The sequence below is a fragment of the Leishmania donovani genome, chromosome 16, assembly GCF_000227135.1.
Source record: "Leishmania donovani BPK282A1 complete genome, chromosome 16".
NCBI lineage: Eukaryota > Euglenozoa > Kinetoplastea > Trypanosomatida > Trypanosomatidae > Leishmania > Leishmania donovani.
The window spans coordinates 623,958-650,897 of NC_018243.1; the positions used below are offsets into that span (position 1 = coordinate 623,958).

At 57.0% G+C, this 26,940-nt stretch overlaps 7 protein-coding genes across 7 annotated transcripts; 3 read left to right on the forward strand and 4 right to left on the reverse strand.

The window, feature by feature from the left end:
• Positions 1-1,059: 1,059 nt before the first annotated feature.
• LDBPK_161590 (hypothetical protein, conserved) lies at positions 1,060-2,154 on the reverse strand (the record flags this gene model as incomplete). The annotated part of the gene is made up of 1 exon (XM_003859795.1): positions 1,060-2,154. One exon carries the CDS (start codon positions 2,152-2,154, stop codon positions 1,060-1,062), a length of 1,095 nt encoding a protein of 364 aa, XP_003859843.1.
• A 1,250-nt stretch (positions 2,155-3,404) lies between these two features.
• On the reverse strand, positions 3,405-5,117 carry LDBPK_161600 (hypothetical protein, conserved; the record flags this gene model as incomplete). Its single annotated transcript, XM_003859796.1, has 1 exon — positions 3,405-5,117. One exon carries the CDS (start codon positions 5,115-5,117, stop codon positions 3,405-3,407), a length of 1,713 nt encoding a protein of 570 aa, XP_003859844.1.
• A 1,444-nt stretch (positions 5,118-6,561) lies between these two features.
• Positions 6,562-6,903, reverse strand: LDBPK_161610 (hypothetical protein, conserved; the record flags this gene model as incomplete). Its single annotated transcript, XM_003859797.1, has 1 exon — positions 6,562-6,903. The coding sequence occupies one exon, from the start codon at positions 6,901-6,903 to the stop codon at positions 6,562-6,564; it is 342 nt and encodes a 113-aa protein (XP_003859845.1).
• A 1,445-nt stretch (positions 6,904-8,348) lies between these two features.
• Positions 8,349-11,801, reverse strand: LDBPK_161620 (hypothetical protein, conserved; the record flags this gene model as incomplete). Its single annotated transcript, XM_003859798.1, has 1 exon — positions 8,349-11,801. The coding sequence occupies one exon, from the start codon at positions 11,799-11,801 to the stop codon at positions 8,349-8,351; it is 3,453 nt and encodes a 1,150-aa protein (XP_003859846.1).
• A 2,852-nt stretch (positions 11,802-14,653) lies between these two features.
• LDBPK_161630 (endoplasmic reticulum oxidoreductin, putative) lies at positions 14,654-15,985 on the forward strand (the record flags this gene model as incomplete). Its single annotated transcript, XM_003859799.1, has 1 exon — positions 14,654-15,985. One exon carries the CDS (start codon positions 14,654-14,656, stop codon positions 15,983-15,985), a length of 1,332 nt encoding a protein of 443 aa, XP_003859847.1.
• A 578-nt stretch (positions 15,986-16,563) lies between these two features.
• On the forward strand, positions 16,564-20,586 carry LDBPK_161640 (DNA polymerase I alpha catalytic subunit, putative; the record flags this gene model as incomplete). Its single annotated transcript, XM_003859800.1, has 1 exon — positions 16,564-20,586. The coding sequence occupies one exon, from the start codon at positions 16,564-16,566 to the stop codon at positions 20,584-20,586; it is 4,023 nt and encodes a 1,340-aa protein (XP_003859848.1).
• A 1,760-nt stretch (positions 20,587-22,346) lies between these two features.
• LDBPK_161650 (hypothetical protein, conserved) lies at positions 22,347-26,042 on the forward strand (the record flags this gene model as incomplete). Its single annotated transcript, XM_003859801.1, has 1 exon — positions 22,347-26,042. One exon carries the CDS (start codon positions 22,347-22,349, stop codon positions 26,040-26,042), a length of 3,696 nt encoding a protein of 1,231 aa, XP_003859849.1.
• Positions 26,043-26,940: the final 898 nt, after the last annotated feature.

The following is a 26,940-nucleotide window of genomic DNA, read 5'->3' on the forward strand; positions in this document are numbered from 1 at the left end:
GCACGGCCTCTTCAGAGAGAGTGCAGGTTTTTTTTTGTCGTTCTTCAAGGTGTCCATGCTACCACCAGCGCGTCCACAGATGTGCGGATGCACAACCACATTTCGTCTACCTCCGCTGCACTACGGCTGTATACCAAGGACATAAGGCCAGCCAACACCGCTTGGCGTCGTTCGCACTGCATGCAGTGGCAAGCCAGGTCCAGAATTGCGCTCAGCGCCACCGCCACACAGCCAACGCAGAGAGGTGGTAAGTGGATGCGCATACTTGTTGAGTCATCGGCACGATATTTGGTGAGCTGGCACGAACGTGATCATGCCAGAAAGTCTCTTCAGCACAGCGCCAGCCCAGCTCTGTCCGCCAAGACCATGAGTCCAAAACCGTACCCAATCGCAGGCGGCAGGCTCTTGGCTTCCCTACAGAGTGGGTACTGGACACTAGTGTCACGCTGCGGCCCTCCCTCATCAGGGGAGGGGGATCAACAGCCTAGGCCATGTACACCAGAGCAAGAGCGAGGGATAAAGAGGAGTCGCTCGAGCACGGGGTACTTGTATGGAAGCGCCTGCCAGGTGTACGTTCGTGTCCCATACGAGAAACGCGCATCTAGAGGATCGATCGTGCACACACAGCGTTGCAGATGCGTGCGAGTTCACGTGCGAGTGCCTTTGCCCACCGTCACCGTCTTTGTTCATCATCAGGGCACGCTCGTCAGCGAAGGGAATCAACCAGGCAGGGGGCTGTTTCCAGACGCTCGACCATTCCTTCTTCTCCACATCCTTTCTCTCTTTGGGCCGCGGTCCCATCTTCTGTTGTGTTTCCGCGCTGTCTTGCTCACATGCGGGCGTCTCCCCATCACCGCATAACGGATTCGGGCTCCTTTTGCACAGGGTGTGCGCCACCCTTCCCCGCATCCTGTAACTTTGGCGCAGGCACACGCACGCACACACACGCATGTGCCCACTGCAGCACAACTCGCGCCCGCCCTCTCGCTCGCACAGCAGCGATGCAGAGAAAAAGGAGGGCGAAACGCAAAAAGAATGCGGAGGAAAGGATGCAAGTCCTCAGCTGCACTTGCTGCTGTCTGCGTCCTCTGGCGTCCGCTCGATAAGCTCCTTTGGTACGCTGAAGGGAACTTTGGCGAGCAGCTCATCGGCCTCCACGAACACGAGTCGAGGTGGAGCGTGCTCGATTGCCGCGGCTGCGCCAGCGACACCACCTGCAGCTGCTGCCTTGGCACTCAGTCTCCCTGGGCCCGTGGAGCTCCTTGTGCTTGCCTCATCACTCGGTGACGCGGCGCCAGCGCTACTGCTCGTTCCCGTTGAGGAAGCGACACCGCCGCCATTGGTGTCGACGGCGGCGCTAACAGACTTGTTTCCTTCTAGGATGTAGTGGATGATTGCCTCAGTGTGGAAGTAGCCCCATGGGATGATCACCTCGCCGTCCGTTTCCTGCTCAAACCAGCGGATACAATGCATCCGCGCCACTTGTGCCACCTTGCGCTCGCGGTGCTTGCGAATTACAGGGAAGGAGCCAAGCTGACTTACCGCGATGCTGGATGGAAGGCGCTCGCCGAGCGTTTGAAGCCTCACGGACTCCTCCTCGAGTAGGCGCTGCACCTCGTGCATGTGTAAGTCGGCGTGGTTGCGCAGGTTCAGCCCGCACATGGCAGCCAGCTTGGGCTTCAGGTAGCACTCCTGCAGGCGCACCGTGGACTCCATCGATTGCAAGAGCTCGTAACGGATGTCCATCTCCTGGCAAATCTCCCTCATCACCTCGGGTGAGTAGAGAGTATTGTCGTCAGCCTTGGCAAGCATTGTCTGCCGCAGGGCATCGTTTCGCATGATGTCCTGGTACTCCTGCATCTGCTGCTTCTCAGCCGCCTCGCTGTCGCAGATGCCCTCCAGTAGCACCAGCGTGTCCTTGTTGCGCTTTACGGCGTGGTCAATGTACTCCAGCACGCGGTCGTAGAACTTAATGCCTGCTACGTGCAGCGTCGGGATAACAGTGATGATAGGGTGCGCCAGGTGGCTCTGCACGTGCGGCGGCCCCACTTCGGCGGCATCGACGGACACAGCCAGCACTCGTGTCCAGCGGCTGCCGACCACGACAAGCTCGTCGTACGCGGAGCGCAGGAAGCGATTTCGCATAAAGGACATGATGCAGCAGCGGAAAACACAACGGGGGAGTGCAGGAAGGCGGCCCCTATGGAGGGTGGAAGCAGAAGGGAAGAGGTGTGATACAGCCAACCTTTGCGAGGGGTCCAAGTGCCGTAAGGAGGTCAGCGGGAACGTATGTGTGTGTGTGTGTGCGCGCGCGCAGAAAGCACGCAGTCTGGTTAGGCTCGCACTGTAAAAGCCGATGCTGACTCGCTGGGGCACGCGCAAGAAACACGCGGAGCCACACGCTCCACGCACGATGTCAATCGCGAATGCAGAGGGAAGTCAGTGCAGTGAAACGGAGATAACAACGAAAAGCGCAGCTGTGTGTGTGTGTGCCCCCTTGCACCGCCGAGCCATGGCAAGAGAAGGGGGGATGGGAGAGCTGCTGTGTGCGGGCGTATGGCTCCTTTCGGTTGCTTCTTTATTCGCTCACTTCTGGAGAGAAAGGCGGGCAAGCGGGCGGGCGGGCGACGACGTGTGATGCGCCGAGAGGGTGGAGATCGAGGGAGAAGAGGATTAAGTTGTATAACCGTCACACGCGGACTCCGCCCATCACAACGGCGGAGAGATCGGTGATGTTGGCGGGAGGAGAGGTATACGCCTTCAGCGCGGCAGCCTCCTCACTCACTCATCCCCTCCTCCGCGCACGTCCTGCTCGCGTGCCTTGACCGAAAAGAGGGTCGGGAAGGTGAAAGGGGATGAGAACAACGTGAGTGCGTGCATGCCGTGCACTTGTTCCGCCGCCCACTGCCGCCAACAGTGCCTTGATCGCGTGCTGTCTCGCCAGAGGGTGTCTCCCTACGCTTGGTTTTGTGGTTGCTCGGTCTTACTCGGGTGTTAGTATGCGTGTGAGTGAGAACGTGAGAAGAATGTTGGAGGGCGGAGCAGGGGGTCGGGCTCAGACGCACAGGCGGAACTCTAGGGATGTGACGAGGAACCCCCGCCGACGTCTGTCGGTGCAGCGGCGTCGGGGAGGAGGGAGGTGAACGAGTCACACAAACACAGACGGAGGGAGGGAATGACGGAGGAAGTGACCCGCGACGGAACGAGCCCGCACACCCCACACATGAGTGGGCATACAAATCCAAGAGGGCGGTGGACAGCGGTGTAAACGTCTTCCAGACGCACGTGGGTACGTGTACGTCAGCGTCGGCTATGCGGCCGGCGGGCCAGCACCGCGCATACCCCTCTCCAGCGCCTCTTCCTCCGAAAGAGCAAAGCGAAAACAACACACCGCCATGCGCACACTAAACTAAGCGGCGCACTTTCGGGATGAGCGCAGTCGACAAGCGGCGCTGATGCTCTGCTCTGAGCTCAGTGAGGGCCCTTAGCCTCTGCTCCAGCGCCAATGCCGACTCGGTTGTGAGGCCATCGATGTCGCGCGTGATCAGCTCCTGCACAGCAGCCGCGACGGCGGCATCTTGAATAGCGGCACTGCCCAGAGTGTTCGCCTGTTCGAGGAGCTGAAGCAGTTCGGCCAGGGAGAGGGTCTTCATGTTGGCAATCAGTTTGCTCGACACGAGCTGCAACGCCCGTCGTGACTGGGGTAGTAGCTGCAGCAGATGCGCGGTGGCATCCCTTCCTGGCCCACCGCACGTGTCATCGCCGTCCATGATGCCGCCCATTGCCAGCTGTTCCACGGCATCCACGTAGAGCGCCACAACCTCAAGCTGGGACGCCACAGACAGGTAGGCAGACGCGCTGTCGAGCATCTCGACGAGCTGAGCCGACAGCGCGTCCCCGACACGCTGCAACGTGGAGAGACTTTGTGCGGCTTGCTCCATCTCCAGTATGCGCTGGCGTGCAGCGGGCGGCGACGACAGGGAAGGAGAAGTGAAAAGAGAAGCGCTGGAGAGAGAGCCGTGCAGCGCGGCGGTGACATCTACCCATGACGCCGTACCGGCTGGGAGCGCCGGCGTTCGCGGCGCTCGCAGCTCTGCAGACAAGGCAGAAAGGGACGCCAAGCCCTCCAGGTAGACACGAAAGACTGCCAGCAGCTCGGCAGGCGTGAAGTCTGTGGACAGAAACAGCGCGCGATCCGCCATCTGCTGCGCCAGCTCCAGTGCAAGCGAGTGACTGCCGCGGACTGCTGAGAAGAGCATCGCTGTGGAGCGGGGGCACGTGCTGGATATGTCGCGCACAAATGCTCTCAGCATGCGCCGCTGCAACGCCTCCGACAAAATCGGATCTGCCCTGCCCACACTCACCGCTCCTCGAAGGCATGTGAACAAGACTGCTATATCCATGCACTCCAGCTCCTCGAGGTGACGCAGCGCGCGCTGCCGAACAGGCTCCATGACGTCACGAACGCGGCGCTGCGCGGCCGCTGGCAAGACGCTCCATGTGTCCAGCACCTCCACGCACTGGGCAGGGCTAATCTCCTCCAGGCGCTGGGTGAGGTCACGCAGCACCGACTCCATCAGCTCCGGTGGGGTCTCGGCGGTACAGGCGCGACACACCGCCAGGCATTCCTCGGTTGTCAGGTCTGGCACGAGGGGGACGAGCTCCATAGCCACGCGGCGATACAGCTCGCTCTCTTGGCGGCGCAGCTGCGGCATACAGGCGAAAAGTGCGACGAGCTCTACTGCCTCCATCCCCTCCAGCTGCAGGAAGAGCTCCCCCAGAATTTGGTCGACCTGCGCCGCATCCCAGAAGCCGAAGAAAGCGGCACATTGCAGCACCACCACCATATCACCGAGACGGGCGGCACGCAAGTCGCAGAGCTTGCCCGTGAAGTACTTGTACTCACCGCGAAGCAGGTTGCGCTCATGGAAGTCGCGCGTGTCCTCGTAGCGGGACTTGACGCGAGCCATCCGCCGCGAAATCTCGCCCAGCGGTACCGGACGCTCCGAGAGAAGGTAGTTGCGCTTCGAGTGCTCCAACTCCGTCAAGCTACTCTGACGCCAAAAGACATACCCGGGCGTCCTCTTGCTAAGCCATAACGATGAGCGGCGGAGCATCACGCACAGCTCTGTCCGGTGATTGTGCGCGTGTGCACAAGTGCGTCTGTGACTGCGTGATGCAATATGGAGTTGAAGGCTGGGCGACAGGAGAGAAGGGGCCGGTTGAGCGGTGCCGGGGAGAAGACAACAAAAGTGGCAGCGAGGGGAGATGCGCACACGGACGTAGACACAGACGCGCTGGGTGCCCCGGCACTTCTCTTGCTGTGTGTGTGTGTGTGCTTCCTGTGCGCGCCATCTCGGCAGGTGAGCGCCGAGAGAGAGCCAAAGAGGTGCCAGAGGCAGGCGGTAAGAGTAGAGCAGGGGAAAGGGAGGAGGGAAAGACGAGCGAGAGCATCGGTCATGATGACGCTTCTCCTTATCCGCCCCTCCGCTCGGTAAGATGGGTATAGCCACACGCGAGAAGAGAGGTACAGCCGGGAGAAGCATTGGCGTGGCTGCTCTCCTCTCCCCTGGCCACTGCGGCACTTGTCGGCATCGTGTTTCTTCGCAGACGCGCGCACGCAGGCACGCCGCTGACGAGGCGAGGAGGCGTCGGCAACGCGCACAAGGCAGCGACAGACATGGGGGTCAGAGAGAGACCCACAGAAGGACTCTTCGCGAGCCCTTTCTGACATCATCTTTCTTCTCCTTCCCCTCTCGTCCCGCGTCGCCATCGCAGGTCGAGCCGTGCTTCCGGGGAGAGGAGAGACAGACAACGAAGGGGCGGCGCTTTGGAGCAAACCCGCCTGCTCCCTCTGCCCCTGGTTGGCACGTGGGTGACTACATGCTTGCTTCCTAGATTGGGTAGCTGGGATGGGCCTCCCCGGCGGACCATCGCTCAATCACATAAGCATCCACTCAACAACGCGCCTCATCACAGCAAAAGCGAGGAGGAGGGGGAGGGGGGGGGGAACAACGAAACACAAGAAAGGGAAATAAAGCGGGCGGGTGTTGAGAGAGGCGGAGAAGACGGACGACTGCTCTGTGGGCCGCATCATCGGCTTTGACGCCTATCTCGCGCTCACTCCCACATAGAAGGTGACGCACTCACACAGACGCACATACATGTTAGCTACAAGAGACTCTTGCTCTCTCCGTCGCTGGTCTACATCCGTGGCACCGAGCACGCACAACGAGGGCGGGGCGGGGCGGTAGGAGAGAAGAGCAAACACACACACACAAGGAAAACAAAGAGGTGAACATCACGGCGGAGTGGGTCTCGCCGCAACGCCAAGCACAGACCAAAGGAAGGAGGGGCTTTACAAGAGAAGCGCAGTGCAAGCGGACGCAGAATGCTGATCCACACAGAGGTAAGCGTGACAGCAGGACACAAGGGCGGCGGTGTTGCCCACTTGCCAGAAGGCGCCCGCACAGAGAAAGAGTGTATCTGTGTGTGCGTGTCTGCACCAATGCACCAGCCCAAACCATTGGCCCTTTTTCGCCTTCCTCCTTTATGGAGGTCTTACCGCAATGTCAGCGCCGGTGAGATGCCGTCACGGGTGGACGCCAGTAGCTTCTGCTGTGTCTGCATCGATCCTGTTGTGTCAAAGAACTGCATGCAGAAGATGCAAATCTCCTCCCGCTTGTACAGCTGCGACGGCGGTGGCATGTACTCGCCTCGACGCACATCCATGCCCCATTTCTGGCGCAGCTCTAAGATGGACTTGTGCGTGATAGCCCCGGGCAGCTCGTTCACGTAGAAGATCTGGGTGCACAGGGCGCACTTCTTGCGCCTCTGCAGACCCTGGCGCACTCGGAGGTTGATCTCCTCTTGCGTGAGCACCTCCTGCGTCTTCTGGGACATGGAGAATACTACGTCAATTGCTGGTGCAATGAGCGTCCCTGCGAACACCCAGTCAATCTGAGGAGGACCAATCAAGCGGGTAGTGTTGACTCGAGGCACTGCCGTTGTACGTGTATCTGGAGGGAGTGGGGTTCTGGGCGTCGCATTACTGGAGAGACACACGTGTGTGTGTGCGTTCGAATGTAGGTATGTCGTCCGTGTTTTGGTTCAGGGACACAGCAAAGTAGGGAACGGGGCAAGGAAAAAGTGGCACCATCGAGCGTGGAGAGATGAACGGGATCGCGAGAGATGAGAAGCACACAGAGGGCCTGCTTGCGCGCATGTGTGCGCGCGCCACCTGTGCGAAGCAGCATTGCGCACTCACACTCTCTGTCACGCCTTTTCGCCACAAGCAGCGCGCTAAAGTCGCGCAAGTGGAAGACGATGAAGATGATCGTCTTTTGCGCTCTTTTCCCTCGCCTCCTCCGCGATCTAGCAAGCAATTTCCCATACGAACCGCCCCGCGCCAAAATCGGAGACTGCCATGACACTTCCCTACCTCGACGCCTCTTTGTGGAGAGGGAGGACGGCACACACGAAAACGGGTGGGCGCCTCCTTACGCGGCGGCCATGTTCCGTTTCGCTGTTGCTCTCTTAGCTATGTGATGTCTCTATGGCAAGTCTTCTATGCAGGCAAAGGAAAAGCAGAGATGCTCGAAATCAAACCGGCAGAGGAGGGGACACCTGTGCCTCACTCGCCTACACTCGCAACGACGCAACTTGTCATCTGCACTCTTAAGATGCCCGTTTCGCTGCCGTGCAACACGGGTTCAAACGCCGCCGAAGCCGGAATGCCGCAGGCCCCCATCGCCTGGTGCGGTGCAGCGGGAGACACGCGTTAGAATGCTGCCGGCCCAGTCATCTGAGAGCGCGGCCCCTGCACCAAACTCTACCCAGCTCCGCTTCGCACGTCGCCTCACAGCCGCTCACATCATGCCGGTCCCCACCCCAGGTGCATGCAGCTCGGGGTGGCTCTCAGGCTCCGCACCACCAGCAAAGGCAGTGTGAGGGCCGGGGGAGCCGCGTCCGAGCCACGCTGACACCCCGCCCTCCGCGTGGACGGCACTAGTGTGTCTACTGCCGCAGGTCTCTCCGACGCAACGCCATCCACGATCTGGCACGGCCGACATCAGTAGCCATAGGTCGCCCTGGCCTCCCTGTGGTGTAGGCACTCGGCCCTGTCACCGCCAGGGGTGGCTCGGCATTTCGCGGGGGCTGCATGGCTGCCGGGCTTCCCACCACGGAGGGTGCACCGGGCCCTGATAGCATGCTGAGGTGTCCGAAGTCACCAGGAATTTGCAGTGGTACTAGAAATAGCACCAAAGAATATACGGCCACGAGGAGATGATACGCCTTTACAGTTTGCTGTGTAAACTCACGCAGACAACAGAAAAGCAAGGGAGATACTACTGAGCGTCTTCGGCCACCGACATTCCTTTCGCGGCACCAAATAAGGGCGCCGCTACGGCACCCGGCTGGGCCGCTGTGGCAGCTGCCACGTCCTCAGTCTTTGTCATGTCTGTGGCGGACTCGCTGTCCCTGCCGCTGGCGTCGTCTTCGTCGGCAGCCACTGCATCGTAGACGTCGTGCCGCCTTCGTTTCTTCTCGCCGTGACCGTGGTGATGGCGCCGCTTCCATCCGCGCTCCAATTTGTTATCGCAACCCTCCGCCGCAGGGCTCGGACTGAGCACCGCCCGCTCATCACCGTCCTCCACCTCGGAAGCTAATTTGGAGCCATCTCGCTGGCTCGTGTCGCCGGCGGACGTCGCTGTTCGACGCTGACGACGTGATCTGGAGTCTGGAGAGCGTGTGCTGATGGTCTCATCCGCGACCGCCGTGAACTCTTCCCGCTTCGCGTCGCTGATATTCTCATGCGAAAGCGGTATTGCCGTGTAGCTCATCAGATGCGGCATCCCTTTCTCCTCAATGTACGTGTAATCGAGTGTGCTCAGGTTGAACAACGCGCGCGTGCAGCGCAGCGAAACTTCAAACCCGAGATAGGACTGCGCCCCACTCAGCATGCCATTCTCTACCTCAAGCTGAAGCACGGACGCGGCACGGGCATCTTGCGCCTTTGCAAACGAAGGATTGAAAAAGTCGTACACGATGCGATCACACACGGCATAAAGCGGCGCGTGCGTTTTCTCGCCGTTGACGAGCACCTCTCGCATCAGCAGTAAAAATGCGACGTTGAAGAAGACGCTCTCACAGTTATGGCGCACCAAAGTGTCCATCAGAAATGTCAATGCGATGTTAACGTCTGCGTCGTTCACGCGCCAGTGGCGGAGAGTTGAGTACACGAGGCTGATGTTTTTCGGCGATGCCAGACGATGAAAAAAGCCGCTAACGGCCACTTCCCGCTCAGAGCTCATTGTCGACAAGGCGGTGCGGTCACTTGAGGCGATGGAGGAAGGTCGCCCTTGTGATGTGGCCCTCTTTGACGGTCCCAGCCCGTCGCCGTCCACGGACGCGCTACCACCCACAGGTTCGAATGCCGGCTCGGGAAGATCTGCAGCTGCAGAGGGCACCTTTTGCTCCAAAGCGACACTGCTCTGCACGCTCGCTTCAAAGTCAGGCCGCCACGTGTTGTCATCGCCTTTTTCGTCGTCGATCATGTCTGCCATGCCCCGCAGCATCTCCTCAGAGAGATCCTCCAAAGCAGCAGAGTCGACACTCTCGTTGTCGTCTTGGTTCTCTGCGCCACCCATATCTTCCGCCTCGTCCGCCGGCGCTGTCTTCTTTTGCTGCTTGGAACGCTTCGGAAGAAGGAGGTTTCCCTTGTAGCTGCATTTTTCCATCAGCTGAAAGACCGAAAACGTGAAAAGTGTGAATACTTGCGCTTTGCGAATTGCAATGACCCGTCTCGAGTACTCAGACAGCAAGCCGAATACGGCCTTGATATTCTCTTCCTTGTAGAGGACAGAGGACGCCAGAGCGTGAGCGGCAACCTGCACGGCAGGATCGGCAGCTATCTCGCCCTGCAGCAGCGAATTCAAAAGGAGAAGTATTTCGGCCAAATACCCCACAGCAATCGAGATATCCTCACGACGGCGAATATCTTTGCAATCGAGGAAGGAGCGCAGGACAGAAAATCCTAACTCCACGTAGTCCAGTGAAATAATCGCCGAGACACTTTGCCACTGCTGCGGAAACACAACCAGAAACGACTGCTTCTCCGTTTTAAGCTGCTCAGTGATAAGCCTAACGTACCGTAGAATACACCGACATATTGTCATGTAGTGCAGCACGTTACCCAGGTTTTGGTACATGGCGGTGTCGAGAGGCGACGTTACCTCCACTGTCTCGCCAGACCCCTTGTATCCCACAACGACCTCTTTATGCTCCTTCGTGGCGCTCTCGACAGCCGCGGCAGCATCTTGTAGTTTGCTGAATGTCATCACGCTCAGCGGTTCGAAACCAACGCTCAAAAAAGCGCTGTTTTGGTGCGAAAGCTGTATTTTCGTGGGCAGTGGAATGTTACACTGCGGCGTGAGGTCTTGGTACATGCCCTTGACAAAGCGGCCACGCTTGCGCAGGTCAACATCTTTCATCGCCTCCAGTGGGTCTTTTCGCCGTGGCCCTAGCAAGGAAAAGACAGTGCCAATGGCTCGGCCACCTGTCACGCTTCCAGACGAAGCACGGACAAGAATTCCATTGGAAGTGACGGCCCCATTGCGGCTACGAGCCACAAAACGCCACTTGTCGCTCGCTTTCTTGCAGTCACGAAAATGCTGGCCGTTTAGCAGTGTAGAAAGCACTCGGTCTGGCGAGGAGTCACTCGTGTGGCCCAGCATTGTCAAATGTGCCAGCTCCTCTGCGGGGACACACCAGATAATGCTTGCCATTGCAGCCAAAACAAGGCAGTTCCACTTCCAAAGCTGTTCATCGCTTTCCAGGAGATTGTTGACTTGCTTTTCAAACTCCTGGTCAAGGGCTCTGTGCATCATATCCGAGGATCGCGATGCGGGCACAGAGTCATCATCTTCGAGACCGACATCACTCCCTTCCTCCTCCAGGTGAATTTCATCCCTCACCTGATCTAATTTGAGGCTCACGCCACTTGTATCTTTTTCATGGCCCTCATTCTTTCTACCGTCTAAATTGTTCACGGCCTCGTTGCTTGAATCACTATTTGCAGCCGCGTTGATGCCGTGAATCCGGGAGTAATTCTGGTTTATCACCACTAGAAGGAGCTCGACGCCGTGGTTTCGACAGAAAGCACCAATAATTCGCTCTGTGTTCGTTGGGTGTCCATCCAGCAAGTACGTGATTACCGTGAGAACAATTTCAAGAATAATGACATCCTCACGGTGCAGCTCGCCTGTTGTTCGCTTTTCTGCAATAGGTGCTACGCACTGCACTAGCAACGCAAAAAACTCGTCTGTGCCACAGCGCGTTTTTATCTTTTGCAGCATATCTTTCTGGAGAACCTCGTTTGCAGAAAAGCGCGGTATCGGTAGCAGCATTACCGCCAACAGCTTGAGGAGCTGGGGAAGCAGTGTGTCACTGAAGCTCATTCCATGCGCCAAGAGCAACGGTACCACCAGCTTTTCTGCCACCATCATTTCGCACATAAATATGAATTCTGTACGACTCACGTCGCCTCCGGCAAGCTGAGCTTCAGCGTCGTCATTATCGTAGTCAAAGTCCTCATCAGTGGTTTCATTGTAGATCTGACGCTCTCGAAGTGCCTCGATGCGCTCTACAACGCGAGTGCGCTCGCGCAAGAGTCGATTGCGAAGCAGTTTCGCCGCCGCGCATGCCTCAAAAATGCTAGACAAAGAAGGAACTCGGTCGAGAGAAATGGCCAGAGCATCCACAGAAAGAAGGATTTGTCGTTTCACTGCTTCTGCAGACATGGTTCTGTTTTTTTTTTAGATGTAGTGTATGGGTGTGAAGTAAAATGGAGGATGAATAGTCTATAAGGCGGTCGAGGTGCTCTGCATTCTTGAATATGGGCAGTTGTCTGCAACACCCTGCAAGCCACTTAATTCTCCTGCAGCCGTCTCAGCCTTCAACGACGATACGAAAAAAAAAAAAAGATATATATATGTATATAGTACATATTATTAAAGAGGTGCAAGCATATAAGAAAAATGAAGCATTCAAGTTAAGGTGACATCTCAATTCACGAAAGCTGCGTTCAATAGAGCTAAAGAAATGATTGTCATGCACGAGCATGCGGCAAGACAAAAAAATTCATACTAGCAAGGCATTTCATTCTGTTTCACCTCAGTGAAAGTGGTGGGTTTCTTCGCGCAGTCCGAGCAGCACATGCGTGGGTTACCGCATCGCAGACCGCTTAGGTTCTCTATTTTTCTCATTAGTGAAATGCGGACACATATTGCGTCTTTTATGAAAAGCCCTTTTTTTTTCACAACAAAAACAATGTGCCAAGATACTTGGCATCGATGCACATCCATTCTAGAGGGGGAAAAGGCGCAAATTGGCGCAGAACGGTACTGACTGAAGAGATTTCAACAAGATCAAATCAAACCTGCGAAGACCGGCCATCGCCTGTGTCCGTGACACTTTGAATCAATTGCAGGTGGTGTATTTGCCAGCAATGCCGAGAAAAGAGATTTCTTTTCGCTTAGCGTATTATTCCGGTAGAGCATTGGTAGCAGCAGACAAAAAAGCACCGCAGCTTTTCACCTTCGTAGAGCAAGCGAAGCTACGCAGCAACGGATTCCCTCAGGAAAAAAACGAAAAGACAAGTGGACTTTTTCAGAGAGGGAGAAACTTATGGCTAGAAGAGTGGGACACTCGCTGCTGTCGCTTATCAGCTTTAATCTGGCGCAGGACGTTTTGTGAAGCCAATTGAGAATAATTGGTGCTTCGCCTAGCGCCGCGGAGCTCTTGCTGAACAACCTTAGAATCAAACACGTTGTAGGTTCGGCGTGTGGTATTACCGTTCACTTCGTTCATCATCGCCCTCTCGTGAAAAGGTGTCCGAACGCGCTTGTTAAATTGTGTGCCGGTGAGGCGACCGTCTGCGCGACCTTTTCGCCAAAGCACCGCCCTGCGAGCACCTGCGGCGAAGTAGTTCTTGAAACACATGAAAATGCACTGGGGGATTTGGAGGGCAAGCGGAGGGGAGGACAAGGGAAGGTGGAAAGTCGAGCATGATGCAGTAAAGGATAGTTTCTATGCCCTTTGAACCGACACGGCCTGACTTCATTAGCGGCTGTGTGGTGCTCTCGACACGTGGGTGCAGTAGCACGCACGGCCTCTTTGCGCCTGCTATTGCTGATTGAGCAACCGTTGAGATCTTGGTTTTTTTTTTTCGCACGACGCCAACAGAGCCTCATTTGTTTTGAGCATTGCAGCGATGCTTCTGTCAATCACCAATTCGACTGTAGAAGGAAAGGAACACAAAGGAAGAGCCGAAGACGTCAGGGGGGGGCAGAAATATTATCACTGCAAGCACAGAGTTGAGTAGTCGACGCGAGAGGCTGCCGCCGCCTCACATTCGCAGGATATTCCCTCTTCCTATCGTTTTGCTCTCGCAAGCGGCCTCGACTTTTCCAATGCCCTAATGACAGTTGTGCCAAACTTTACAAGGTGCGCAGCTCTCAGACAAGAAGCAAAAGCAGGAATGCAAGTTGCTCAGAAGGACTGCCGCTATACTCTTTGTAGATTAGCTGCAGAAGCCTTGTTTTGGGAGGCACCACGTTGCTCCTAACACCTCTTTTATACGTCCGGCACTTCTCATAAAGCTATTGGGGCCCACAAGCTGGGCAATCTGCCTTTGGTATCAATGATTGGAGCAGGGACGTTGCATTCGAATGTAGACAATAGTAAAGTGGTGGATCGTACCCTCAACCAAGCGCCTTTGCCCCCCCCCTCCCGCTGTTTTCACAGCAGTGCTTGCTTGTCTATTTTTTTTTGACTCAACCTCGTTTTTCGTTTTCTTTGGGGATCGCTGTCTCCTTCCGCTGCACGATGCCATGAAGAATCTGTTACTCAAACCCCTTTTCAACATCAGGTCGCACTTGTTCTCCCGCAATAATTGGTATTCACTATGGACGTCGAGATTGCCGTAAAATACATCTACGCCGCCATACTGATGGTCTTTTCCGTCGTCACTGTTGAGGGGTCCAAAGCTTCCACTGACGGCGCTGCAAAGATGCGACGCATGCTGCGGAAGTTCATGTAAGCCGTTCTCCAGGTTGTCGACTTGCAGCGTCATACAACAGAGGATGGGTATGTAGTGTCCGCCTCTGTTGCCACGAGTAGAGCAAAACAAACAAAACAAAAAACATCGCCACCGCGTGCGCTGCTTTCCTTTTCCACCGATGGTGAGCATCATATCTATTTGTATGTGAGTGCATATCGGTAGTGTAGATGGCTTTTATGACATCCGAATCACAGTAAGAACCTTTTTGTATTACCATATCAGTGTACGACGTATAGCAAACATTACTCTTGTCCATGCCTGCATTGCTTTGTAGTGCCGGATCACACTCTCCGAACAGACATCCATTGAGCAGATTCTGGCCAACGCAGCTTGGTCCCTCCAGCAAACTCCACTCGCTTTTGTCTTTTGACCCCTCTTCATCGGCTTGGAGGGCATGCTCCATATATCTAGTTGGGATGATCCCAGGTTGAGCTGTGCTCTTTCTCTTTCGTCTCTCCATCTTTGATCCTGTTTCTGCGTTTCCACACACATTGGATTCTTTCAGAGAACCAAGCATTTTCTGTTGTGCGCATGTGTCGAATGAATATCGAGGTTACTATTAAGTGCGCTTGCAGTGTGCTTCTCGTCTTGTTCCTTGTTTTCACGCACGAGACACCGAAACCAACAGCTGGCCCTGCTGTCAACTTCAACCCCGTGAGGTCTCGGATCGTGCTGAACACTACAAAGCTGGACTACGGGTATTGCCACTCCTCCCCTGCTGAGATCGACGAGGGCACTAAATCACTTCTCGACATTCTCAACCGTATTACAGTATCACCTTACTTTCGCTATTTCAAGGTCAACAGCGCAAAGCCGTGCCCTTACTGGGCAGTAAGCCTTTTGTGCACCAGCGCCGAAAACACCTGTGATGTGTGCAAATGTGACGAAAATTCCATCCCGGAGGCCCTACGCGCCGATGAGGATATGAGCGAGCTCAACACCCCCGATGGCAGCGTTGCGAAGACAGTGCTGCAACCTGTGAACCTTGACGACTGGGGAGATTGGCTGAAAGCAGACGACGGGGCGGAGTACGTGGACCTGGCATCCAATCCCGAGGGCAACACAGGATACTCTGGCCCTCTTGCAGCGCAGGTGTGGCGCGCCATCTATGCCGAAAACTGCTTGTCGTCGGACAAAGACGGAACATGTCAGGAGTTGTCCATCCTGCGGACGCTGTTGAGCGGACTGCACATGTCCATCAACATCCATGTCTGCACAAGCTTTTACAAGGACCCCGAGCTTTCTTCACCGCAACGCAATGCTGGCATTTACAACAACCCAAATATTTCTTTCTTTCCAAACTGCCAGATGTACAACAAGCGTATCGCACCGTTTCCTGACTTTGTGGGCAACTTGTATATTCTTTATCAGTTCACCCTTCGTGCACTCGCCAAGTCAAGGTCGTTCTTCACAAATGATGTCAGCATCTTCAACACGGGTGCTAGAGGTGAGGCAACGCTTACTGACCTGCAGCTTCATGACAACATCAAAGAGCTGTTCAACTCACGCCTTATATGCTCTCCCACCTTTGATGAGGGGGCGTTTCTTGAGTCTGAGAAGGGTCGGTCCCTGATCCCCCAGTTTAAAGCGATGATGCTGAACGTGACCCGCCTGATGGACTGCGTGACGTGTGAGAAGTGCCGCATTTGGGGCAAATTGGAGACTAAAGGCATTGCAGTAGCAATGAAGGTCATAATGAACCCGGAGAATGAGCGGATAACTTTGGATAGATCGGAAATGGTGACATTGGTGAACCTTGCACGCCAGTTGGCGTTTTCGGTTCGCAACGCGCAGCGCCTGGGCTCAGTTTGCAGCGAAGATGATTGCGCGAGAGGGTTGTCAAGGCCGCGCCCATCCCAATAGGCTCTTTAGCCATGAGAGTGTCAGACTATTTGCCTTTTTGCTTGCCAGGCATCTGCAAATCAGATTTGCTTGGCTCTGGTGCACGTGTAACCTGTGTCGTGCGACTGCGTGGTGCTTGAACTTTCTTCGCTGAAGGCCTCCGCTAACCTTGCAGGGTGGGCTGTAAGTAGTTTTGGCTTTTTTTCCCTTGAGCTCGAAAATGAGCCTCTCACGATAGAAAGCGAAGGAGCATGGAACTGAGAAATGCCTGGACGTTTCGAAGTGCACACCCGTGTGTGTGTCGCGTACCCTGAGGATACAGAGGTCACCAGCCGAAGTTGTCTCTGCCTTGCTCGCACGGCTGCATGACATTTGGAGCATAATCCTTGCTTCTCTACCTCTTGCACCTGCCCACGTCGTCACACTCATCACCGCTCGCCGCACTAGTACATTTTCCTTCTTTTTTTTCGTTGTTCACTGTCTCCTGCTTCTAGTGAGTAACTTTACCGCGGCACAAGTTTCATCCGCTTTCAAGCCGTGCAGTAAAATAGACTTAAATGACATCATAGACGCTCACCCTTCTGTATCCCACGCACAACATGTCGGGCGGCAATGATGGAGCATCGTGGCGGCTGTCTCGCAAGCCCAATGCTCCCAACTTTGACGAGACACAGGAGGATCAGTGGAGGTCGTTGAGGGAAGAGGTGCTTCAGTCTGATGAGGACGAGAATATCCCGGAGTCCGGCGACCTTACTATTCCACAGCTCCCCTCAGCGAAGAAAGCAGCGAAAAAACTGAGAAAGCCCCCATCGGGTGCAAAACCGACCCCAAAGCCGAAGCAGCAGACTCTTGCCCAGTCTATGAGCGACATGGACATGGAGCGCTTGTTGAAGCGATACCGCATTGACGAGGATATCGATATCGCAGAGGACATCGACATGTCACACCTGCTGCAGCTCCACAGTGATTCCGACGATGGCGGCGATGCGCAAGAGGCTACTCTGACCGCCGACGAGTTCCTAGCGAGACTGGCGAGGGCAGAGGCAGCGCCGGCAGCGAGCATTGCCAAGGAAAAGCGCGAGAGCGGAGAGAACGTGACTGTGGTTGCACTGAAAGATGAGTTGTTCAATGTTGAAAGAGACCAAAGTGCAAAGCCGCCTCGCCCAAGGCCAACACCAGGAGCAGGCGGTGGTGCGGGCTACCGAAATGAGGAAACGCCAAAGCAAGCCATTGAGCTTACCGCAACGTTGGCACCACAGATGGACGCTGCGCAGTTCGTGTCGCCAGCGGTGCCATACAAGTCGGGGGAAATGACTGAAGGCCTTTTTTACTGGTTCGATGCTCGTGAGCAACCTCACACACTTTCCGTCGACCCTGGATCGCTGTTTCTCTTTGGGAAGATGGCGGTGGAGAAGAACGGGCGCACCTCCTACCTATCGTGCTGCGTGCGCGTGCGCAACATGTACCGCAGCGTTTTTGTTCTACCGAAAGCGGGCTCCTCGCAGGAGGATGTCGTGAAGGAAATCAACGACATCTGCCGCAACCAGGGAATAGAGCAGCGGCGCATCAAATTTGTGGAGCGCTACTACGCTTTTGAGGTGCCAGGCGTTCCCCACGAAAAGACGCAATGGGCGAAACTGCGATATCCTGGCCGCTACCCACCACTGAATGCGAAGGGGCCGTTTCGCCATATTCTGATCATCATGGGCGCTTCCTCGTCCCTACTGGAGCTATTTTTGATCAAGCGAAAGTTGAAAGGGCCCAGCTTTCTGCGCATCAGCGGCCTTGTCGCGTCGGCGAATCGCATTTCGCACTGCGCTCTTGAGTTTAGTGTCGAGTCCCCGAAGAACCTTCGCGCAGAGGACACAAAGCTACCGGTTCCACCGTTTACGCTGGCAAGCATTCAGATACATACCCAGCTCGACAGCAAAGGCGCCTGCAACGAGATTCTCATCGCATCAGTTGCCATCTACAAAGACGTCAACATCGAGAACACGATCCGCTACATTCCTGACAATATTCTGACTGGCGTGCGCCCTGCCTCAATGAGCACCCCTCTGCCGATCGACCTGGAAAGCTACTGCAGCGCCAAAGGTCTACCCGGCGTGCGCCGCTTTGCCAACGAGCGCGCACTGCTCGACTGGCTCGCACAGCAACTCGGCAAGATCGATGCAGACATGATGATTGGCCACAACTTTCTGGGCTTCACACTGGATATACTTCTCCGTCGATACCAGGAGCTGAGCATCTCGTCGTGGTCCACCATTGGCCGCCTGGACCTGAAACGACTGCCGCGCTTCCAGGGAACCGCCACTAACGTGAATCAGGAAAAAGAGACGTGCATTGGGCGCCTTGTCGTGGACTCCTACTCACTCTCGCGCGAGCACTACAAGACGGTGAATTACAGGCTGCTGTCGCTTGCAGACCAGATGCAGCTGCAGGGGATTACGAAGGGCAGCAACAACTTCGAGCCTGGCACCTCGGTGCTCACACCTGCGATGCTGTCGGCATCGCGCGACATCTACGATGTGCTGCTGCAGGTGTGCAACTGCGCTGTGTTGTCCACAGCGGTCGTCTCACATCTCGATGTGATTCGACTGACCAAGCGCCTCACCACGATTGCAGGAAACCTGTGGAGCCGTACTCTCTTCGGTGCCCGCTCCGAGCGCATCGAGTACCTCCTGCTGCACACGTTCCACGACCTCAAGTTCATTACCCCTGATCGCTATGTGCAGAACTTCAAGCGGGGCCGCGACGACGAGGAGGAGGAGGATGGGAAGCGGAAGGCCAAGTACCAAGGCGGCATGGTGCTCGACCCCAAGTGCGGCCTTTACTCGGATTACATTCTCCTCCTCGACTTCAACTCCCTGTACCCGTCGCTGATTCAGGAGTTCAACATTTGCTTCACCACCGTCGATCGCGAAAGTGGGAGTGAGATTGACGTACCACCACCAGAGAACCTCATCTGTGCTTCGTGCGCCGCAGCAGGCCTCTCCGCTCCGTGCTTGCACAAGTGTGTGCTGCCGAAGGTGATCAAGAGTCTCGTAGACAGCCGTCGCGAGGTGAAGCGGTTGATGAAGATAGAGAAGGACGCGAACAACCTGGCGCTTCTGGAGATTCGCCAGAAGGCGCTGAAGCTGACGGCAAACAGCATGTACGGCTGCCTCGGCTTCGAGTACTCACGCTTTCACGCTCAGCCGCTCGCCGAGCTTGTCACGCGGCAAGGCCGTCTGGCTCTGCAGAGCACGGTAGACCTCATCCCCCAGCTGAACCCTTCCCTGCGCGTGATATACGGCGATACCGACTCCGTCATGATCCAGACGGGAATCAAGAACGACATCAAGGCTGTCAGGGACCTCGGACTAGACCTGAAGGCAAAGATCAACAAGCGCTACCAAAGCCTCGAGATCGACATTGATGGCGTCTTTCGCGCTATTCTGCTGCTGAAGAAGAAAAAGTACGCCGCACTGACGGTGACGGACTGGCAGGGCGAGGGCAAGACATACAAGAAAGAGGTGAAGGGGCTCGATATGGTGCGGCGTGATTGGTGCCCGCTCTCAAAGTGTGTGTGCGACTCGGTGCTGAGTCGCGTGCTGAACGCGGAGGGCAGCGAGGACATTCTGGACTACGTCATGAACTACATGCGGGATGTGTCGGAGAAGGTGCGGGCCGGGCGCTACACGCTCGACAACTTTGTCATCTCGAAGAGCTTGACGAAGGAGCCGGAGGCGTACCGTGGCAACAGCTTTCCTCACGCCACTGTTGCGCTGCGGATGAAGCAGCGGAAGGAGCTGGTGCGCGTCGGTGACCTGATCCCGTATGTCATCTGCACCGGCGACCGGCTGAGCGACAAGGCATTTCATGTGGAGGAGGTGCGGCAGAACAGCCAGTTGCAAATCGACTCGGAGTGGTATCTGTCCGTGCAGATCTATCCCCCAGTCATGCGCCTGTGCGAGCACATTCAGGGCTTCTCAAACGCGCAGCTGAGCGAGGCAATGGGGATCGCCTGCCACACCGGCGCCAAGCTGGAAGAAGAAGAGGCGGAAACGATGAACGACTTCTCGCACAGCTCCCTCTTTCAGAGTCGAAACTTAGAGGAGTGCTTCCCAGCAGCCCTGTCGCTGCAGGTGGCATGCACACATTGCCGCCTCATGACCCCAATCAATCCGCACACGCGCGTGATGGAGGTGCTCGCTGACCAGGAAAGGCAACGAGACCGGTTTGACCTGTACGTGTGCGTCAGCTGCCGAAAGTCGCTGCCGGTAGACTACGTGGCCAACTGCTTCACCCAGACGTGCTACGGCATTATCCGGCAGTTTTACCAGTGCGGCGGCAGCGCGGCTGCCGTCAAGGCAGTGCGAACACAGTTCACGTACTACCGCGCGCTGTTTGATGTGCCGCACGCGCCAGGCTGCCCGGCGCGGGTGAAGGATGCCCACTACTACCAAGCGCGCCGCTGCCTCGGCGTGGATCGCCGGCTGTACACGTTAGCGGAGGCGGCAGACCCGGCGGTACAGGAGGTGGCCGACCCAGTCGACCCCCTCAACGCTGCTGCGGAGACTATATACAAGCGCATCGACCACCTGTTCATAAATCTCGACTCCCTCTTCGCCGGCATCTAAGTCGTCCGCGCCGCCTTCTCGCCGCTTCATTCGTGCGAGGAGGGCACAAGTAACGGGCAGGCAGACGTGGAGAACGAGGTGGACGGACACACTGTGAGCGGTGCAGCTGCCTGGGGAGGTAGGAGTCGAGCTGGGCGGGTCTCCGCTTTTCTTTGCTGAGGCTCTACGTGGAGCAAGTCAGCTATTCTATGCTGTTCTTGTTTCCATTTTGCATGTGCTCGCCTGCGTGTGCGTGTATCAAGAGGGCAAAGGCGCGTCACTGCAGGCTTTACGGCGTTTTTTCTCGTGCCCATCATGTGGAGTCTTCGCTGCTTCCCTTTGTCCTTTCCGTCTGCCTGCTCCCCGGATGTGGGCCTCCTCGACTTTTTCTGTTGTCTTTCAACTCACCCTCCCCTTCGGCGCATCTTTCAAAGGCTGCCGAGGTCGAGGGAGGAGTTCCACGGTGGCTGCCCCGCACGTCTTTATCTTATCCTCTCTCTCTTCAGCCTCCACTTCTGTCCCGAACCCTATCGCTGTTTTTCCACGCTTCATAGACACAAAGGCTGCGCACACACCCTTGCTGTAAAAGATGTGTTGGAGGGCTTTCTAGTGCCGATACCCCCCCCCCCCCTTCCCCCAGAAAAAGTGAATGGGAGGATAGGGTTAGGGATGCGTGGGTAGGGGGCTTCCGTTGTCATAACGAGATTGCCGAATGTGGCGCAGCACCTCCCTGCGTGGGTGTCGGAGCTCGCCTGCGTGAGTGCACATCGTCGCATAGATGGTCTGCTCGAACCTGCAGTGGGCGCCAAGCAGTTGAGCACGCGCTTTCTTCTTTTTGCTCACTTGTCTGTTGTCTGGTTCGTCTGTTGCGCAGGTCCGCCGGGTGCGCCGCATTCTCAAGCACCGCCATCATAGAAATCAACAGGGCGGCTGCCCTTATCTCTCTCTACATCCATATATCTCTTCAGGATGCTGCACGTTGCTCGTCTCAGTAGTGAACACACCAACTAAACCAGAGCAGGAGGGAGAGATAGACCAGGACGGCAGGATACGGGAGGCGGCCAGTATGGCGCGAATGGGGGGGGGGCACGGCGGCTCGAAGCCCATTCCTCCTGGGACAGCGTCGCCGGGTCAAAAGGAGAAGGGCATGAGCTCACGACTAAGCGCTGCCACTTCACTTTTTACGCACTTCGCGCGCGGCTAGAGGGGAGGCGGGCACCTCTTGCACGCGTTGCGTTGTCAGCCAGCACGAAGTTGTTGCCTCCCTCTTCTTTTTCCATACTCCTCCTCACCCTTGCCCTCCCTTGTCGCTCTTGAGTTCGGCGCACACGAAAGTCGGAACAGTGCACGCACCGTGCTGTCGTCGGTGATGCCATGGGCTGCTTGCAGTGTGTGGTTTTAGCTAAACCGTTCTGCGCCTCTCACCGTTTCGCTTCGCTGCGGTGGAGCCGATGCGTCGACTGGGCGAGTGGACTGCGCAGCTCACCCGCTTTCCTCGCTGTTCTCTCAATGTACGCGATGGCATTCGCCTCTCTTGTCGCCTTCACTTGCTGCTCTTTCCTCCTCGACTTCCTCCCAACGTAACGGTGGCCCACCCTCATCGGCTTCCCCATCCCAAATAGCAGTTCGCACGACGCACAGCTTCTGTTGCCTACCGGCGAAGCCATTCCCTCTTCACGGGTGTTACGGTGAAACTTGATAGCAGCGGCGGCCGTCGGCACCGTCGCTCGACTGTGCTGTCATTTCGTATACCTGTTTCGGGCTTTGCGACTTGGGAAGCCATGTCACAAAACCCGCGGATGATTGAGCGCCGCGTGGTGTTCGGCGTGCGCGAGGATGTCAAGGACGGCGTGCACTACCTTGGAGAGGACTACATTGTGTGGGTTGCCGGCGAGAGTCTCGTGCTGCTCGATACACAGCAAGGCACGCAGGAGCTCGTGCAGTGTACACCCGGATGTGAGGGGGTGACAGCGATGGCTGTGGCCCCCAGTCGCCGCCTCCTGGCAGTGGCCGAGTCGGGCAAGACTCCGTTCATCGTCATTTACCTCTTCGACTCCACCGCTTCCCCACGCATCAAGCGGCGCTCGGTGCTGCACCTCTCCGACCTCGGCTCCACCGAGTTTGTCTCGCTCTCCTTTTCACAGGACGGCCGCTACCTCGTCGCTCTCGGCGGCTTCCCGGAGTGGAAGTTGGTGTACTGGGACGTGGAGAAGCACAAGATGCTTGCCCACGACACGGCACTGGAGAGCGCCATAACGGCCAAGGACAGCCGTCACCTCAAGCAGTGCTCCATCTCCCCCTACGACGCTTCCCTTGTCTGCGTCACGGGGCAGGGCTGTGTGAAGTTCTTCTCCTACACGGACGGCCACCTGTTCCCCACCATCGGCGGAGTGGAGGCGCCGGATGTGCACTACCTGGCCCACACCTGGCTGATCGAGGAGGAGAGCCGACTCGTCGTGTCCACCGACAACGGGGATCTACTGCTCTTTGAAAAGCAGCAGTACAAGCACCCCCTTCCGCTGTCCCCGTCTGACGGCATCGCCATCACGGCGCTGGCGTCCTACACGAAGGGATTCGTCTGCGGGGGTGACATGGGTCTCATCACGCTGTTCGAGCGGACACTCAGCAAGGAGATGTATCGCAAGGTGCGCACGTTCCGCTTCGCTGCCGACGGGCGGTACGGCGCCGTAACGGACTTGACGACGGCGTCCAAGATCGGCGCTCAGGTGCCGGTCATTCGCGCCTTCACCTTTACTCCGCCTCCAGCGGAGGAGATGCTTGCCTTTCTCACGAGCACAAAGCAGATTTACTCGCTGAATGTACCGAACGCCGATTTCACCAAAGCCGAGGACATGGTGTTTCAGCCGGTCGGGCAGCCTTTCCACACGGGCGGCGTCGTTGCCGTGGACACGTGCGTCCAGCGGCCGCTTGTCGCCACCGCCGGCCGTGACGGCAGCGTGCTTCTGTGGAACAGCATCACCAACGTGGTGGAGATGCGCAATAACTTCCAGGAGGAGATTGTCAGCATGGCGATGCACCCATCCGGGTTGCACATGATCATCGCCTTCACTGACTCCATGCGTGTGTTCAACATATACGAGAAGGAATTGTGCGAGTTCAAGCGGCTCAGCATCCGCAACTGCGCCGCTTGCCGCTTCAGCCACGGCGGGCAGTACTTTGCCATTGCCAACTCCACCATCATCCACGTGCACTACGCGTACACGTGCGAGCTCCTGGGCCACCTGCGCGGGCACAACAGCAAGGTACGAAGCCTCAGCTTCGTGCCGCCGGATGACACCCGCCTCATCTCGTCTGGTGCAGACGGTGCCGTCTTCGAGTTTAGCCTGTGTGACTTCCACAAGGTCCGCGACAACGTCACGAAAGCTGTGACGTACCACTGCGCCGCGGCGGATGTGCATACTGTCTGGGCTGCTGGAAACGATCGAAAAATGCGGCAGATGGACCGATCCACGATGCTGCAGACGATTGAGTACAACCTGCCCGGCGCATCGATGCGGTGCATGCTGGTCAGTCAGTCGCTGAAGCTCCTTTTTGGCGGCTGCGAGGACGGCACCGTTCGTGTGTTCAACACGTACCTAGGCGAGAAGCTGAACGGACAGGGGGTGGACCGAGGCGGTGGCGGGGTAGGAGGCGGCGGTGACGGCCATCACGGCAACCCACGCATCGTGATGGCGCAACGCGACATCACGATCGAGTCGCACGTCACTCACATTGGTATCATCACGGACATGGCTCTCTCGTACGATGAGGGCATGCTCATTACTGTTGGTGAGGACGGAATGGTAGTCTTTTGGGACGTCGTAGCCCCGCATCGTGGCACTGTAAAGCAGATTGAGCACACGACAGAGCTCCTTGTCGATCGCCGTGACCTGGACGCCTCCATGCAGCTCCTGCACAACCTCACCACGCAGGTGAAGGACCTGCAGCAGCGCATGGCACAGCAGAAGCTGAAGAAGGAGCGGCAGCACGAAGAGCAGATCGCCCAGCTCGACCGAGACTACCAGAGTGAGATGCAGAAGCAGAAGGCGGAGATCGCGGCTCTCCAGGCGGCCAAAGGCGAGCAGGCCATCCGCTTCACCGAGTTCATGGCGGAGATGGAGCAAAAGTTTGCCCAGACGCTCAGCCAGACCGAGAAGGACTACCGCTGCAAGATCGAGTCGCTCAGTAGCCGTGCCGACCAACTGCGCCACCTCCTTGCCGAGGCGGATACGAATCACGAACGAGAGAAGGCGCTCTTGCAGGGTGAGGCCGACACCCAGCGCGTGGCCGACAAGCAGCGGCAGCAGAGGGAGCTCCACGCTCTTGACGAGGAGCAGTACCGCATTGCGGCCGAGAAGGAGCGCAACGACGCTGAGACGGAGGCGATGTGCGCCATGATTGAAGAGGACAATGACACCGAGATCGTGAAGGCAAAGGAGTACTACGAGAAGCGTCTCCGTGAGCAGGAGGAAGAGGCAGCAGCGCTGCAGTCTGCCAACAATGCTCTCCTCTCCAAACTCAACATGAGCCGTGCTGAGCTGGAGTCCAAGATGGCCGATGTCACCGAGAAGCTGCGGCAGCAAACAGTGTTAGAGTCGCACATCAACTCAGCCAAGCGCGATATCGAGGCCCTCACAAATGAGGTGCGCGAGCGAGGGGAGACGATTGCCGAGAAGGAACGCCGCATCCAAGACCTGCGAACAAAGAACCAGGAGCTGGAAAAGTTCAAGTTTGTGCTCGAGTTCAAGCGCAAGGAGCTCAAGACACAGATTGAGCCAAAAGACAACGAGATTAGCGCCTCCAAGTTGAAGCTGGAGCACATGGAGGCGGAGACGAGCCAGTATGAGTCCAGCAATGAGCACCTGGTCTTGCAGATCAAGAGCCTGCGGCAGAAGCGAGCGGCCCAGCAGAAGGAGCTCGACGGCCTCGCGGCCCGCATAGCTGAGGCGAAGTCGCTTCAGGGCCGCATGTGGGCAGAGATCAGCGATACCTACAACGAGTATCAAGCATCGAAGGACAAAAAGCGACTCAAGTCGATGGCGAAGGCGCTCTACGAGAACTACACGGATGGGCGCAGACCAGCCAATCAGCGTCAGTTTACGTCAGCTCGGACCGCCACCGATGAGGTGAAGGACTACCACCGGGAGCGCGACCACCTGGAGGGAAACCTTGCAAGCCTAAAGAGGAAGATCGCCAAGGACGAGGAGAACCATCGCGTGGAGAAGCATCGCATCACCACTGAGAACGTCATCCTCATCAAGGAGATCAACGACCTGCGCAAGGAAGCACGAACGCTGGCTGCAAAGGCCGGCGTGGTGCGTCCCACCGACCCCAACGGCGTCTCTGTGTACGACGAGCAGTACGCGCGTGAGGTCAGTGTGCAACAGGCTGAGATGGTGCGGCTGCGCGCGATTGTTGAGCAGCTAGAGGCCCAGCTGAAGGCGAAGGGGCTCCCGCTACCCGTCACCGACGCCTAGCATTTGTGGTCATGATTGAGGATGCACACACAGCTTACCAACGCACTCCCTTCTCTTGCTCCCGCGCACCTCTTTTTCTTAGTAGCTGGGCTATTACAACTCGGCATCGTCGCTGATCGACCCTACGCTTGTTCTTCATCTCTGTCCCTCTCTGCGCTGCGAAAGCGTGCGCCTCTGTGTGTGGGTGCCAAGGAGCCGCTGCTGGTGGTGGTGGTGGTGACGGCGCGTTCGGCGAGGCTGAAGACTTCTTGCGCACTCTTTCTCGAGTCCTGCTCGCCGCCGCTTGTCTGCTTTTGTATGCGAGCAACATCTCACCCCTTTGGGTGTGCGTGTGCGTTGTCGTCTTGCACACGCGCTCACGATCATGCAAAAAGGGGGCGTCGGGGAAGGTGAGGGGGGAGGGGAGGCAAAGAATTAATGACGAAAGGGACGCGTATACGCGTGTGTGCTCACGCGCATGCGCACCCCTCTCCCTCCCTTCCGCGGCCTATTGTTTTTTTTTGGTGAGGCTGAAGGAATGATGTACAGCGCCTGAAGCCTGCCGATGCGTTTGTGCACTTCATCTATGTAACGTTACGGTATGTTGCAACCACCCATCGCTTCCAGTGCTACCGTCTTGCAACCCACTCTAAAACATCTACACGCACACCAGCAGCACCTTCAGCACAAGACAGTGCTGATGGGGGCTGCAGTGCTCGAGGTGGAGGAGAGTGAGCGTGTGCAGATAGCCCTCCCCTCCCCGTGAAGGATAAGAGGTGCGTGGAGGGGTGAGGTGTGTCTACGGAGCTCCCAGTCCCGCTTTTGCGCCACACTTCCCCGCTACTGCCGTGCACATTTCCGGCACACGTGCTCTCAACTGAAGATGTGCCCGAGGATGCAGCGTCGTTGCAAGCCCCAT